The sequence below is a fragment of the Calidris pugnax genome, unplaced genomic scaffold (assembly GCF_001431845.1).
Source record: "Calidris pugnax isolate Ruff unplaced genomic scaffold, ASM143184v1 scaffold54, whole genome shotgun sequence".
NCBI lineage: Eukaryota > Metazoa > Chordata > Aves > Charadriiformes > Scolopacidae > Calidris > Calidris pugnax.
The window spans coordinates 5,937,489-5,950,410 of NW_015090864.1; the positions used below are offsets into that span (position 1 = coordinate 5,937,489).

Genomic DNA, 12,922 nt, shown 5'->3' on the forward strand with positions numbered 1-12,922 from the left:
AAATGAGTTAACAGCAGGCGTGATCAATGAATGCAACACAGGAGGTATGGCCTTGGTTCTGAAAAAAGAGAAAATACCAAAGGGAGAACATTTTCATAATGATCATATTTTCCAATATTCAGTTAGAAACACTGGCAGGATGTTAGCAGAGAAGTAATTAAGGAACTAATTCAAGTTCACAGGGCTATTGCAGGCCTGTACCAGCACGGGCAGGTGCTGGGGCACAGCTGGCAGGGGCACAGCTGGCAGGGACGCGCTCTGTAGATATTTTTTTCCTAAAGGAAGGAGTTTGATGCTGGAGTACAGGTCACCTCCTGCTCCATCCCCTGGAGTGGGAACAGGTCTGACTGCAATCATCCTGAAACACACGGCGACTCAGCGACTTTCAAAACCACATTGAAATTAACACCTGAAGTTAAGAATAAAGAACAGCGTCTGCAGAACACTCTTTTTGCATAAAAGCATTATGTGGGTACAAGGGTAGTATTAAATTATTCGGAATGACATTTTCCTCTGGAAATTACCCCTAATAGGTGTTCAACATGGAAGTGGAAGGGGTGAAAGTTCACAGAAACCTCTGAAGTAAACTGGTTGCTTCTAAGTAGCGGGAAGGGAGATGGGTTCTTACCGCGTTACCCAAACATTCCCAGCACAACAACATTCCTGAGTAAAAGATGATGAACAGGCCCTAGATTTACAACAATCGTGGTTCAGTTCCTAGTAAACAGCAAATACTCAAGATCTCAGACCTTTTAACCAAAAGGATTCCAGAAGTAAAACAGGAAAATGTTTTCATCAGTCAAGTGTGATTTCCTTAAGTATCTCTAGTATCTCTAGAGGGCTGAAGTCTACTAAGAAATATTTTCTTACAGCTAAAAATATCTGGAGCAGGAAAAACCAAACTTAATCTGCTCCCAGACCAAGAAGCCCTTTGGAATAACCATCTTTCATGGACATCTCTTGCTGGTCAAGGAAACGCACAGGAATCATTCACGTTTTACAGTCCTGATGGTTGAAACAATCCATTTCCACGGTGTCTCACAGGGCTGATGGTCTGTGCTGCTGCACAGGCTCTTGGCAGAGTCCCTGGGGAAGCCTCCTGCCCGCTCCATCTGCAGCGCCGTCCTGTCTGAGGAAAGGAAGGGACTCTGGAGTGGTCTCAGAGCTGCAGGTGCTGCTTGCTGCCTGTCCACAGGAAACAAATGTGCAAGAACTCCAGTTTAACAACATTTTATTCATTCTTTGCCACGGCCGAGGCCTCTCAGAAGCCACGTGAAGAGCCCTGGACCAAAGCTTTAGTTGCACCGTCACTTTAATCACGGCGCTGCTGCCGTCACCCCTCCTTTCTCTACCCTCCTTTTCTTATTCCTGTGCCTCCCTTATGCTGGAAGAAGCATTTCTTTAGCTTTGTAGTAAACTGGTCTGTATTAAAGGTGACACGATTTCTTTAGTTTTGTTTACTGCATCAGCACTGGTGCTTGTGCCAGTAGAAGCAGAGTGCCTTTTTGATTGCGCTGTCTCTATTCATGCTCATGGAGTTACACTGCTGTTCTGCTTCTCACAGACCCAAAATTCAGAACCGTATGGCAGAAAGTAAGGCTGGAAATTCTCTAAATACAGTTTTGCATCACTGAGGAGGCTGTTTTCCATAATTTTGCTAGCCCTGTGTCCACAGCACGTCAGCAGCGCTTGTAATAACGTTAAAATAGGAAACCTGGGCATGGTTGTTCTAAAACTGCAAATTCATTCTGGGTTCCTGCAAACTAATTTATGCAGACGGGCCCGAAGCTGTCTGCGTGGAACAGGGCCAAGAGACTTTGTGCTAAAAAATAAAGTGTGTCTATATATATATATATTAAAAAAAAACCCAAAACTGGTTCAACTCTTTATCATCTTCAAAAATACCCTGAATGCAGGGCTGAAGAACATGCTCATGCAGACTGGTGAGAGGTAGAGAGAGACCTAGTGCTGCGTTTCGGCAGGTCCCTGGCATCCCACCTGCCCGAGGAGCCCACCCTGCGGGTGCTGGAGCAACAGCTGGGCTTCCATGAAGCTGCATCACCCATCCCTAAAACAAAGTTCTCGTCTACCACAAATTACACCCTCCACAAAGAACAAGAACCACTATTTTTAGTTTTTATCACTCCCTCACCCCAACAAAGATCAAAAGAGCTGTGGTGACGTCGTCTCCGATGGCAGCAATCGCCCCCAGAGCCCCCGGGCGCTGCCGTAAGGCCACAAGAGCTGTCTCTGTTCAGGGCCACCTGGAGTTGCAGGGAACAGTCGATATTCACGGAGCCAGAAGAGGTGCTGGAGAAGACTTGACGATGTTTTTCACAGAGTAGGAAAGCGAGATAAAGTTTAAGAGAACGGTTTCCAGTTTTTATACGTGAAAATGCCAGTAAGATCAAAATTTTCACATTTAGTTCAAAATTTAAATTCTTTTACAAAGCGGAAAAGTTCTGAAGGAAGGGCTTTTCGTTAGTATGAAAAATCTCCCATTTTATAAGCAAACAGAAAACGGTTAAACCTTTTACTTCAATGTTTATAAATGGAAAAAGATCAATTTACCGCCATTATCCCAGTTGAGTACTCAGGCTGGCAGCACAGGAAGAAGTGCTGCATTACCTGCATCATTCCCCCATTCCCTGAGCTGCGTTTCAAGTCAGTGCTTCTACACCTGGCTTACAGTGATCAGAACACACGTACCTTTATACATGCAAAAGAACTTGGCAAGAACCGCTAAAAACAACTGATGTTGTAGGGTTTAATTTCTTCCATCTACAAGAATCTACAATTATAAAAGTCTCATCTTCAAACTTTACAGTACATTTACATTAGTGAATACCCCACAGCTTCCCTCGCTCCTTCACTGCTGTACAAATCATACACGATAAAAAGGTTCAGTTTTGTTGTACAAACATCATTTTACACTTTAATACAGATGAAAATACTGTTCTCTGGCACCTCATTTTCTCCGCGGGGCCTGTATGTTACAGTACAGAGCACTTTCCATCCCAGCTTCTGGAACCTTCAGCTCAAGTAATAAGGACTGACCAACAGGCCACAGCTACTGCAGCTCCAAAGTTTTAAATAATGAGAAAATCTGCCACTTGTTTGTATAACAATCAACAGTTTATTAATGGATATGGTGAAATTTTAGCTATCCACCAAAGATGTGTAAAAAATTGTCATGAAAGTAAAAATAAATAAAGCTGTTTTTAAAATCAGTCTTGTTTTACATCTCAGTTCAGAATGCAACATTTAACACAAAACTGTCATTAAAGTTTTAAAGAAGTCTACTGATATTCAAATTACAGCTTTTATGACAAATCTAATGAGAACTGAAACTGATTTGGTTTTAGGTTTAAAGACTTTCACATTCAAATACAGTGTCTCGTTTAGCACAACACTTCCTTTGACAGTGATGGGCAACAGTGATGACATATTGCTGTATTTTGACATAAGGCACTATGATATGAATATGCCATACACTTGCCTTATGTCACATATATCCATTGCTGACCAGTGACTTCTGTCAAATACAAAATGAAAAAGTTTCCCAATACAGTGCATTGTAATGAAGGACATCGGGTGAAGTCTTCCAGCAAATGTTTTGAAGACGGTTTGAAATACAAGCCTACATTTTAACATAAGCTTTTGTCATGCTGCTTTTTTTATTTTTTTTTTTTTTGCGACATCACTGGGGGGAATAGACTCGTCATCCATCACTTAAGTCCCAAAACACATTCTCAACCATCCTGCTCCGTTTCTATTGCAGTCACTGTTCTTGAGACAAACTTGACCCAGAAACTTTGTTCAAGTTCTCCTACAAACGCCTGTACATTCACAGCAGTCATTCACTTTCGTTCTCCTTTTGTTTGGCACCTGTTAAGAGAAGAGAAAAGCAGAAGTGTGATTTCCTTACGCACAGGGCACTCGGCTCCTGGAAAAGCACGGCTCATTCCGAACGCTGCAACTTTGTCTGACCCCATTCTCAAAGCCCTCACACCAGATACCATTTGTAAAGGAGATGCTGCAGGATTGATAATTGCTAGAGGAAGGCTCTGAGGCCATTATTGCTTCTAACTTCATTGGCAAAGCAGCCCAAGTAACTCTTCCAGAAAGTGACTAAAAGTGGCTTTGAAGACTCTCCCCAGCACAAAAGTTTATTTTAAAAAAACGCCAACCAAAAAGTCACACCCCAAACCTGTCCATCGGCTGAGAAGCCAGGTGTAATCACCCTAATAGCCTCAAAAAAAATGAAGTCCTGCTTGAGAACAAACGATACTAGAATGCAGCTTAACTACACCGTGTGGATGGACCCATCTTTAGCTGAGAAGCCAAGTTGTAATCACCCTAATAGCCTCAAAAAAAGAAGTCCTGCTTGAGAACAAACGATATTAGAATGCAGTTTAACTACACCGTGTGGATGGACCCATCTTTCCTGGCTCAGAGGCAGATTTTGCTGGCAGCAGGGATCGGAGAGACCTGTTCAGCAGGACTGGAGAGCATCGTGCCTCTTCTCCAAGTACTTGGACGAGCCACATGCTGGGCAACCACTGAACCCTGTGGTGAGTTTGGCTTCAGCATCCAACTCCAGACAGCAAGACTCTCTTGCCAGCAACCTGGAGTTACTATTTGTAATGTATAATCAAACACTGAAAGATTCATTAAATACATCCAGTTTTCACATCACAACTGACATTTTTTCCCCTGACATAGGCTGGTCTTAATTCCTGCCAGTCACCATGTTTTCCTTTCTAGTCTGTGAGAAGAAATGGACGCTTTTAGGGCATGATTTATCTGGTCATTCTTATGCATCCACTTTAAGAGGTAAATCACACTCCGGACTCTACAAACTAGATCTATGTTGCAGACACCCCTCACTTCATGAGACAAATCCCAATCTAAAATGGGGCAGTTACTTGTGAAACTGATCTAACGTTTAACGGCTCCTAAAAAACGCCTCATCTCATCTCAGCTCATTTCTTCCAGTGGCATAATCCTGCCCTCCCTCTTGCTCCAACTCCTGTTCCCAGTACTAGATTCCCTGAGCCAGTTTCGTGTGCCAAACTGGTAAAACCCCAGAGCTTTATCGCTGGCTCAGTCTCCTGTTAGATCAGGGAGTTACAGCAGCTCGGAGGGATCGCACGAGTCTGGGCGCTGTGATGACGCTAAACACCAGAAGCACATGTCTCAGAGGATGGGAGCAGGAAATGCCCTTTTTATTACAGAGCACTGTTATATCAGCTCACAGAGTTACAACTTCAGTGTCCGTGTAATTCCAGTATAACAAAGCTCTTGGTTTGCCAGTATCCAGATTCATCTTTTCTGTCTAAACTTTGCTCCATTAATAGTAAGATCCACCCTCCTTGAATCCTTCTACTCTCCAGTCGTGAGGGAAACTATCTCCCCTGTCTTTACATCTCCCTCTTTGCAGGGACACACACCCCTCTGTGCCTTTGGGCTGATGCCTCATGCCCATGGGCACCCTTCACAGAAAGCCAGGTTTCTTCCTCTTCTGGGTCATTAAAAGGAACTAGATGCACTGACATAATACTTCCGGCAGTATCACTGATTACTTCTGCTTGGAGGAGAAATCTTACTATTTTAAAGAAGCTACATTAATTTTTTTTTAAACCTACAGAAGATAAGGACTTTTACATTATGATGTTATCTACCAGTGCAAGTAAGAGATCCCAGTTAAGCTCTCATTTCGGATTTCTTTTTCAAAGGAGGTATCCAGCTCCGTTTGCTCAGTCTGATAGTTTTCTGAGGCAAAACTGTAATCCTCAAGACAATTTATGTCTTCCTCACAAAGCCAAAAGAGGCCTTTGCTTTAGTTGTTGTGACAATGAAGTCATTTATGTGATGAAAGGGAAGTTCCAATTAAGAACATAGAGCAGGTTAGTAACTTGGATAAAACATTAAAAAAAAACCCAAACAAAAAAAACAACCCAACCCTCTATTCCCCCCAAACCAGCATAAAAGTAGCAGAAACAATCCTATTGTTGGATATTCTTGTTAAAAGACCCGGATCACGTGTAGCAATACACTACTGATTGATTGATTTATTCTCCTGGACTAATTCTGGTGGTCTGGGGTGACATCTCTGACGCAGTTGTGCCAACCAGAACTGACAGTTAATATTTCGCCAGCTTTTTCCTCAAGAGAAATGGAAAGTGTGTTCAAGAACTATGATCAAACAGTTATGAAAGCTGAAAAATCTGAAGTTTGTCATTGTCAAAGAAATGAAACCCAGCAGGGTGTACATTCTACCAAAGGGCTTATCCACGTCCATACCTGCTGGCGTGAGTACCAAAGCCTGTAGAATGTCCGAGAGGGAGATGATACCCACGATGCTATCTGCTTCATTCACTACCACCAAACGATGAACCTGCAGGCAGGGAAAACATTTTGAGATATTTGCCTGATTTAAAATAATAGATAAAGCACAGAAAAACAAAAACACCTTCAAGTAATGAAGACAAGTAGAATTAAAAAAAAAGAATGGTTCAAAGCGTTACCAATTACCGATCTCACACGGCAGCACAAACACACTTACCCTACAGAAATGAAAACTGGTGCATGTTTAAAAAGCACACAGCTATCTGACAGCAACAACATCAGATCTGAGGTGACAGCTAAGCCAAGACCTAGGTCTTTAAAATACTTCTGCTCTCAAAAAGTGGCACGCGCACCAAACACTCTTCCCCAACCTGCCCAGCTCAGCCTGTGATCTCAATAGTAAGATACAGTAAAACAAAGTTTCCTTCTGAAAAATACTCTCTCAACAGAGAGGAGCACTAAAACTTGTGGTATCCAGACAGGAAGAAAGATTCAACTCATTTGTGCAAACTCACTGTAGAGTTAATAAACATGTCACAACTTGGAAGAAAGGTTTATCAACAGTAAGACTGTTTTTTAAACAATGATTTGATCATTACAAGTCTATTCTAGGAAACATTTATATAGTAGAAAACCTTTGTCCTAACCGGGGATGCTCCCACATCCCGAGCCCACCAGCCTGAGCAGACCCCAGCAGTGCAGGACCAACTGCAGAGCCAGGAGAGCACCCTCCTGTCCTGCCTGTCCCCAGGCTCTACCACGAGCAGGCAGAGTTGTATTACCCAAACATCACAGCTGAACCAGCCCACGAGGAAGCCATCCTAAAAAAGGGTGTTTGTCCAAAGCTGAGAGCCTGCTATGTATTTACTTTTTACCCAAGTGAATCCTCTCTCTTCACCATTTGAAGTTCAAATAATCAGATATAAAATGGTGAAGAGAGTGCAAAGAACTTTTCTCACCACCTCACAGAGGTGATAACAAAAAAGCCACATCAGTCTTGATTTAATAGATATGTTAATAAGGTTGAGGTCAACTGCTTCGTTGCTGATCAGATACAAAAAAATAAGGGCTCTAAATTATTTGAGCAGTCATACCCACCTGATCCAGGGAGGAAAGAAAAAGAGGGGGGAAGGGATAAAAAAAATATTGTTGCATTTCCTTTTTGATGAAACTATGTTGGTGATAATTTAGATGGGGTTATTAGTTTTTGCATATGCACATATTTAATCAACTTATTCTTCTCTCAGTGTAATGCATTCAAAAAAAATGGACAACTCAAATTGCTTCATTTCCAGGAAGACCAAGCACTCGTCTGGCAGCTATAAATAGCTTATAGTTTTGACTGACTCATTTTTACATATAATCTCACTATGTTTAGACTGAGCCAAAGGGTAGGAGTTGTTCTTAAAACACAAATGTCTAAAGCTTCTTAAGACAGTAATGAAATTACTCAAATTTGAAATGTGCGTATCAGCAATGCTAAAAGTAGGCAATTTCAGGAAGAAGCTCAAGAAGGTGCAGAAAGTTACAAGTAAAAATTGCCTGTGGAGATTCTAAAGCAATATTAACAAAGTGGAAGTTTTGCTTCTATCAAGTATGTGTACAGTTTCAGCCCTGAAGATGGAAAAAATAATCTTGTAATTGAAGAAATTAGAGCATCTAAATGGAGCTGATCGCACCTCAGACAACTGAAACTGGTAATACTGGTTTCCTTCTGCAGAGAGGAACAACAGGGGAAGCAGACCTACATACTCCATCATCTCCACACATAAGAAAAGTTCCCAGTACTAATAAACAAGATAAACATCACTGAAATAATGGAAAGCTGACAGAGATAAAATTTACAAGAGCAGTTTAGTGAAGCCTTATTGATGGAAAGCTGACAGAAATCATTTACAAGAGCAGTTTAGTGAAGCCTTATTCACAGGAATTTATTTTCTGCCCGTTTCACAGTATTTGGATGAGAGCAGAGCAGGACTCCATATGCATTTACTAATTGTACCCATTACATTTCCTGAATGACAGGCCAATCAACCTAGCTATAAGTTGGAGTTTAAAGAATTATTTGTCTGCAAAACTTATGGCAGGCTTGGAAGAAACTCAATTCTTTCAAAAAAGCTTTGCATTCAGTTCAGTTAATGTCATAAAACAAATGGAAATAACAATGTTATTACAGATGTTCTGTACAGTATTTTGCACATCCCTATAAGCATCTATAAGACAAGTCTATAAAGCAAACTGATACCTAACACATGTAGTTAAGAAAAGAAATACTTTCAGCAAGTAAACAAAACTTCACGCCTAACACATGTAGTTAAGAAATACTTTCAGCAAGTAAACAAAACTTAGAAAGGATAAATTGGAATTATTTCTTAGTTGGGTAATAGAGTTTTAACTTAGAGTGAAAGGAAAACCAACAAGGGAACTCACCTCAGCCTTCACTATTCTATCCACAATGGTCTCCAGTGTTTCCAGCATACTGCACTTCACAACACCTTCAAAATACTGAGAGCGGTGCTGTAGGGCTTGCGTCACCGTGATATCTAGGTTATTATATGTTTTTTCAGCAGCAAGATTCTGAAGGAAAAGAAAAAAAAAAAAGCCCCAAGGCACATAACACATCTCAGTACTTCCTAATAAAGTCCTCTTTGGCATCAAGTAGACACACATTTCTGGTGTAAATTGAGTGTGTTCTAAGTCACATCTGAAATAAAGCAGATGCTCTTCAGCTTTTGGGAAGAGTCAAACACACGAGTATGTTAAACACCATATGACAGACTGGGTTAATTGATAAAACTGTTCTGTGATATGCATTAGGCCAATGAAAATCTCTTTCTTTTGCTAACACTTGGCTTGATATTTGGCTTGATGTCACTCATCCTGCTTTTGCCATGAGTAGGAAACGTTAAGATGAAGTTCTACAGACTTTAGAATATACAGAATACACTTCAGGAATATACAGGGTTTTGTTGTTTCTTTTTCATAGGATAAGGGAGGACACCAAGTGCTCTGAACACAACTCATGAAGTAGGTCTTAGTGGACATCAAATAAGTAGAGAGCAAATTAAAGGTTTTCTTCACCTTTTGTATTTGTGGGCTGAAACTCCCTCTCCTGGACTGTGCTGGCACTGTCATTTGACAACAAACTGTGTGTGTGTCTGTCTATATATTTTAATAAATACTACAAAAACAATATAAATGAAAACCCATCACTGCCACTAAAAGTAAGAAGATTAAAAGAGTTTGAAAGCTGAAATTCTGAGCATTCATTTTAAGAACAGGACCACACAAGAGGACTTTGTCCTGACCAGCAAAAGCTTGATTTTTAGGTGAGACCAAAGCAGTATTTGGAGCGTTGGCACATCCTGGCTGACTGATTTTGTGTACTGAAGCAGTGAAGGAAGAACAAAGACAGACCTTTAAAATGAAGACACTGGACCAAACAATAAAAAGCAATTAATTTTTGGCTACAATAAACTGCGACTCATCAAACTTTTGGACTGAATTACACTGAATGTGACGAGAGGTTTGAGATGCTCATGAAGATACAAGCAGTTTTCATTAACTCATTTCACTAATTCCTAGTGTAGAACATTAGGAAAATATAAAAAGCCTCCGCAAACTGAAGTCACCCTACACACAATAACTTCTGTAATATACAGCTATTTCTGTACCATCACACCATTCCCAGGTTTCTCCCATCAAAAACCTGAAGATGAATTCAGAACTCTATTAAATTATAAGAAATCTATCAATTTGCCAGCTGTATATACAGGCATAGATTAAAACAATGATTTAACTAAGCATATTAATCACATGGTTTAAAGTTAAAGATCACCAGTTGCATCTTGCAAATTCTGTTTATTGGAAGATCGGATTACACATTTCAAATTCTTTTTTTCCTCTTCTTTTAAAGCTTGAAGATCAGGCTGAAGGAGACTGATTAAAACTGGAAGCCTCAGAGAATAGAATCTTTTTTTCCCCCGTTTAATAAGCAAACTATGCTATACAAGGAACATCTCACATAATTTCTAGATGCCCTAACTCTTTCCTACGTTACTGGCTGAAAGCAAACAATTATATCCTAAGGCCTTTGTGGTGTTTTTTTTTTTTTTCCTGATCCCAATACATCATTTTTCCAAAGAACTCATCCAGCAGCTCTTAAAATCCTGTAATTGTTATTCCTTCATCACTTAAAATGAGAAAAGATGTGAAAAACACATAAGGAACTCTTTTCCTTTTGGTGTCTTTCTGAAAAAGAATGGGAAACAAAGGAAACACGTCCTGCCTCAAACTCTGATGCAGTTCCAAAATAAACTGAAACACTGAACCCACCGGCTGTGAAATGTCATTGTCTTTGCTGTATTAGATCCCTCTCCCTACAGCTACTACCTGTTCCCTGCCCAGCTTTTACAGCAGAACAGGATCTCCCTGAGTAGAGAATCCCAAAGAACAGACAAATGCCTAGAAGAGACAGGCAAGAACACTGACATCACAAAATTTTCAGTATTAACAACAGTGTTGGCTGCCAGAGATATTTATAAGCTCAAAGTATTTCCATTTGGGACTATTCTCCATATGTCTGAAGGCATTCTACGCAGTGCTTCAGACATCTGGATTCTTCATTAGCACTAGCAGGCTGGTGGAATACGCAACTTGGGCACTTAAGTATCTGAAAAAATAATACAGCTATCAGAAGCTCCAATTAGAATGCAGGTGCATCCAGCTGGGAGGGGACAGGGCTAAAAACCTCCAAGTATAATTTTTCAAATTTCTGAAGACCACCAGAACAGAACAGCCCTTGCTCTCTCATGAATCTGACTGCACTTCTGCACTCCTGAGGCAAAAACCAGAAACAGTGGCCTGAATTAGATCTAAACCAGAAGGAACACAGATGCAATGCTCCGGAGTCAGAGGCTCACACAAAAGAATAGGCCAAGCAGTTTAAATTCACTGAGAAGGTCAAGTCATACAAAGTACCTAGACTGCATGGAGAAATCTGCATTCCCTTTGAAAACAAACCGTGGAATGGCAGCAGCTGGAAAAATAAAATCCTACCTCAAAAATAAAAACAAACATAAAAATATTTTATTTTTTTTTAAGAGTACAGCCAGATCCAATTTTGGGTAACGTCCAGAGTAGTAGATGCCTGTGTACAAGTGGTATTACTAAGGAGAGCTTAAATAAGAAATTAATAATAATAATACTAATAAAAAAATGCTGTGCAGGGTGAATTGCATCTGCTTTATTCAGTTTGTTAACTAAAGCCTAAGGAACAAAATACCCCAAATTGACATATTAACAAATGAATTTGCAAATGCTTACTGAATCTAAAATATTTAATAGAATTTAAGAGAGATACTTACTATTACATCAAATTTGGAATAAATATCTACAACTTTTCCTAAAAAGAAAAACAAAAGTTAATAGACCACATGAAATACAAAATTTGATTTCTTGCTTTCATTTGTTATCATTACACAGAAAGAAAACAGACAGGTCAAGAAGGAGATGCAGAAATAAAAATCCCATCCAACCTACCAAACACTGAAGTTCTTCCAATCCTATCAACCTACCTCTTGCATAAATATGTCTTTATATTCCCTTTCTCCCCCTTGACTTTTATTTTTTTTTTATTTTTATTCTTTCCCCTCTCCCCCCTCACCCTCCCACATCAATCCAGGGTTCAGCATCTTTTATCTTACCACACTTTAGTAGAGAGAAGAGCCAACACACACCTGACTCATCCACAACAGGTAATGCCGATATCCTTCTCTCTACAAATATATTCAAGGCTTTAATGATAGGAGTGTCTGGATGTATGAAGGCAATGTTGTGGTAAGTTCCTATTCCAAGTTCATCCAGATTCTTCTTCATAAAGGCAGGCTTTGGCATCTCTGACATCTAGGAAAGGCAGAAGGAATGTATTTACAGGGCAGTTTTCTCCACCTGCCATGTTTCCATATGACTGGTGCATACATTAGGAAATCTGTGTTCACTCATCCATCTACAGACTCCAAATGATTGTTACAGAATCTGCTACTACATTCATCTAAATCCAAAGCAAGCTCAGCTCTAGAGGCATTGCTTCTGCCCAAAGAAACTCTAAATTAAGACTATATAACTAAGTTTTTTGCTCTTTTGTTTATCTTTGTAATAACCCGTCACTAAAAGCTTTTGATCCTAACTTAGGTCATTCCCACTGAAATGGGAGAGAGAAGGCAGCAAAACATACTATAGACTGAATGCTTATTTTGAACTCCTGCTGCTTTGTTTGGCTTCCTGTCCCTTCCTGTGACTACATGAACTACAGTGAGTAATAACAATCTCCTCTCTGGGAGACAATTAATTTTTCTATTCATGTAAACAAGCTTCTGAAGCTGAGCAGATCTTCCAGGCAGGACAGCAAACTACTTTAAATACCCAGGGCAAGTCCTTGATGTTCAGATTTCTTTCAATGACTGAAATAAAGTAAAGGTAGTGCACAGGTCCTACATCAAGCTTTAATTTCTCTGTTATCACAAAAAGATATGCAGACACAACGAACATGAAAGTTCATCAAGAAGGTCCT

At 40.1% G+C, this 12,922-nt stretch overlaps 1 protein-coding gene across 7 annotated transcripts in view; it reads right to left on the reverse strand.

Moving 5' to 3' along the window:
- Positions 1-2,753: 2,753 nt before the first annotated feature.
- Positions 2,754-12,922, reverse strand: part of PRKAG2 (protein kinase, AMP-activated, gamma 2 non-catalytic subunit) — a 235,339-nt gene continuing 225,170 nt past the window's right edge. For all 7 annotated transcript variants that reach the window (XM_014945025.1, XM_014945026.1, XM_014945029.1 and 4 more), the window contains 5 exons: positions 12,090-12,255; positions 11,718-11,755; positions 8,782-8,928; positions 6,307-6,400; positions 2,754-3,888 (listed from right to left, as the gene is read on the reverse strand). In XM_014945025.1, coding sequence (XP_014800511.1) covers positions 3,857-3,888; positions 6,307-6,400; positions 8,782-8,928; positions 11,718-11,755; positions 12,090-12,255 — 477 coding nt within the window. In that variant the 3' untranslated portion in view covers positions 2,754-3,856. The remainder of the gene's footprint in view (positions 3,889-6,306; positions 6,401-8,781; positions 8,929-11,717; positions 11,756-12,089; positions 12,256-12,922) is intronic.